The sequence below is a fragment of the Aptenodytes forsteri genome, unplaced genomic scaffold, assembly GCF_000699145.1.
Source record: "Aptenodytes forsteri isolate BGI_AS27 unplaced genomic scaffold, ASM69914v1 Scaffold61, whole genome shotgun sequence".
Classification (NCBI taxonomy): domain Eukaryota; kingdom Metazoa; phylum Chordata; class Aves; order Sphenisciformes; family Spheniscidae; genus Aptenodytes; species Aptenodytes forsteri.
In genome coordinates, this window is record NW_008794443.1 from 89,861 (window position 1) to 92,427 (window position 2,567).

General features: G+C 58.4%; 1 protein-coding gene across 1 annotated transcript in view; it reads right to left on the reverse strand.

Annotated features, from left to right (window-relative positions):
- Positions 1 to 2,567, reverse strand: part of ALPL (alkaline phosphatase, liver/bone/kidney) — a 5,474-nt gene that overhangs the window by 1,247 nt on the left and 1,660 nt on the right. Inside the window, 3 exon segments of the mRNA XM_019474706.1 lie at positions 716 to 785; positions 956 to 1,099; positions 2,325 to 2,551. Coding sequence (XP_019330251.1) covers positions 716 to 785; positions 956 to 1,099; positions 2,325 to 2,551 — 441 coding nt within the window.

Sequence of the window (2,567 nt, forward strand, 5' to 3'; positions counted from 1 at the left end):
AAAAAAAAAAAAAGGGGGGGGGGGGCCAAATCCAGCACCGCCCCCCGCTTCTTGTGCTGGTTCAAGCGTTTCACCCCCCACCGGATCCAGGGTGAGTAGATAGGAGCCGGGGGGATGCTCCCAGCCCTTCCTTCCTCCGGCCCGGACGAATCCTGCAGCCCAGCTGGGCTGGAGAATTGCAGCGTGGGCCAAAAAAAATTGCATCCCCAGGGGGTGAAAACTGCATCCCCGGGGAGGGCGGGGGGGGGGGGGGGGGGGGGGGGGGGGGGTGGTACCAGCATCCCCAGGGCAGCTACCAGCATCCCTGGGGGGGTAACACCATCCCTTCGGGGTACCAGCATCCCCAGAGGAGCAGCAGCATCCCTTGGGGGTACCAGCATCCCTTGGGGGTACCAGCATCCCTTGGGGGTACCAGCATCCCTTGGGGGTACCAGCATCCCTTGGGGGTACCAGCATCCCTTGGGGGTACCAGCATCCCTTGGGGGTACCAGCATCCCTTGGGGGTACCAGCATCCCCGGGGCGGGGTACCCTTGGAGGTAGCAGCATCCCTTGGGGGTACCAGCATCCCCGGGGTGGGGTACCAGCATCCCTTGGGAGTACCAGCATCCCCAGGGGGTAACTGGCCACTCCAGCTTCCCCAGCACCCCGGGACGGGCCAGGGGTCCCCCAAGGCACGGGGTTGAGGCCGGGGCACCCCTGGGCGCTGGGACTCACCCAAGAGGAAGTCGACGCGGCTGAGGTTGAGCGCCAGCAGGTCTCGCCGGTGCCACACGTATTTGGCGACCTGGGGATGGGGGACAGGCGGGTCGTCACCTCCCCATCGCCTCTGCCAACCCCAGGGCTGCTTTATAGCCCCCTCCCCAAAATAGCTCCCCACCACCACCCCAGGAATGGCTTTGTAAGGTTACAGTGGGGTGACATGTATGTACCCCCCCCAGAAAAAGTCCCCGTCACCTTGCCGGGGGGCTTGGCATCGTGCCATGCCTGGACGAGGTCCCTGCGGTCCAGGCGGGTACCCCGGTGCTTGTCCTCGTGGGGATACTCCACGTCACTGGCGTTTTTGGGGAACATATATTTCCGCCCGCCGCCCAAGATCACCTGCCAAAGGGGGAAAAAAAATGCATTTTAAAAATTATTTTAAATTATTTTTAATTTTTTCCCCCCAATTTGGGCTTAATGGGGGGAAAAACCCTGGCGAGGCGGAGTGGGATGTCCAGGAAAACCCTGGCGTCGCGCAAAAAAGCGGGCGAAAACACCCGAGGAATTTCACCTCGCTCGAAATAACCCTGAATCTCTTCCTATTAATTAAAACCCAAGACAAAAATAATCATTTCCAGCGGCAAATTTGGCTTTTTAAAAAAAAAAATTTTCACATCTGTGGGAGGGATGCTCCACATCGGGGTCCCCGCGTGAACCCGCCGGGACGGAGCCCCATCCCGCAGCTCTCACAGTTTGTTTTGGAGCCTGATTTATTTGGCCTCCGTTATTTATAACCGAGCAGAGATTTTTTTTATTCCCCCCCGCTTTCTCCGCGCAGAAGGTGAATTATAAAGCTGCAAAACACCGCCGCCAAAATTATTAAGCAAAAAAAAAAAAGGGAAAAAAATGTCTTTTCCCTGCTATATAATTATTTCCAGCCTGGGACAGAGTTAAAATTATATTAAAGGGAAAAAAAACAGAAGAAGAGGCTATTAAAGAGCTAAATAACAGGCTGAAATGTTTTGCTTTGGGGCTATTTTGAAGGACAGAAGAGTATTTATTTACAGGGCTGAATTTCTGCGTAAATCCGCAGCGAGGGGCAGAATCGGGGGGGAAAATGGAGGGTTTTGGGTATGGGAAGTATGAGAAAGGAGGGGGCTGCTGTGGATGTGGGTGGAGGGGGGGTGAAGCGGGATTTGGGGGTCTGGTCCTATTATGTGCTCGTGGTCCCAGCCCTACGTCTGATGGGGGTCCTGGCGGTGCGTCCATCGGTGGTCCTGGTCCCATATCCACCCAACAGCCCTGGTACCTCACCCATGGGTGGTCCTGGTCCCACATCTGCTGGGGGTTCTGGCTCTCCACCCACGGGTGGTGACGGCCCCATATCTGCTGGGGGTCCCAGCCCTGCACCCGTCAGTGGTCCCAGTCCAACATCTCCCGGGGATCCTGGCTCTTCACCCACTGGTGGTCCCAGCCCAGTATCTACTGGGGATCCCAGCCCTGCACCCATTGGTAGTCCTGGTCCCACCTCTACCCATGGCCCCATCCTCATCCTTGGGTGGTCCTGTTCCCGTCCCTGGGTGGCTCCAGCCTGCATCCCTGGTGGCCCCGTCCCCATCCCTACCTCGATGTCGGGGATGTTCTCCACCAGCTGCCGGGCGATGTCCTTGCAGCCACCCTCCAGCGCATCTGGGGGCATCTCTCCATCCGAGTACCAGTCGCGGTTGGCGGAGTGGGCGTAGGCGGCGCTGGGCGTCGCGTGGGTCACCCGCGTGGTGGTGACAATGCCCACCGCCTTGCCTGCACCACGAATTCAGAGGGCAATGGTTGGAACACCCCCAAAACTCACCGCTTTACCCCCCCCCCC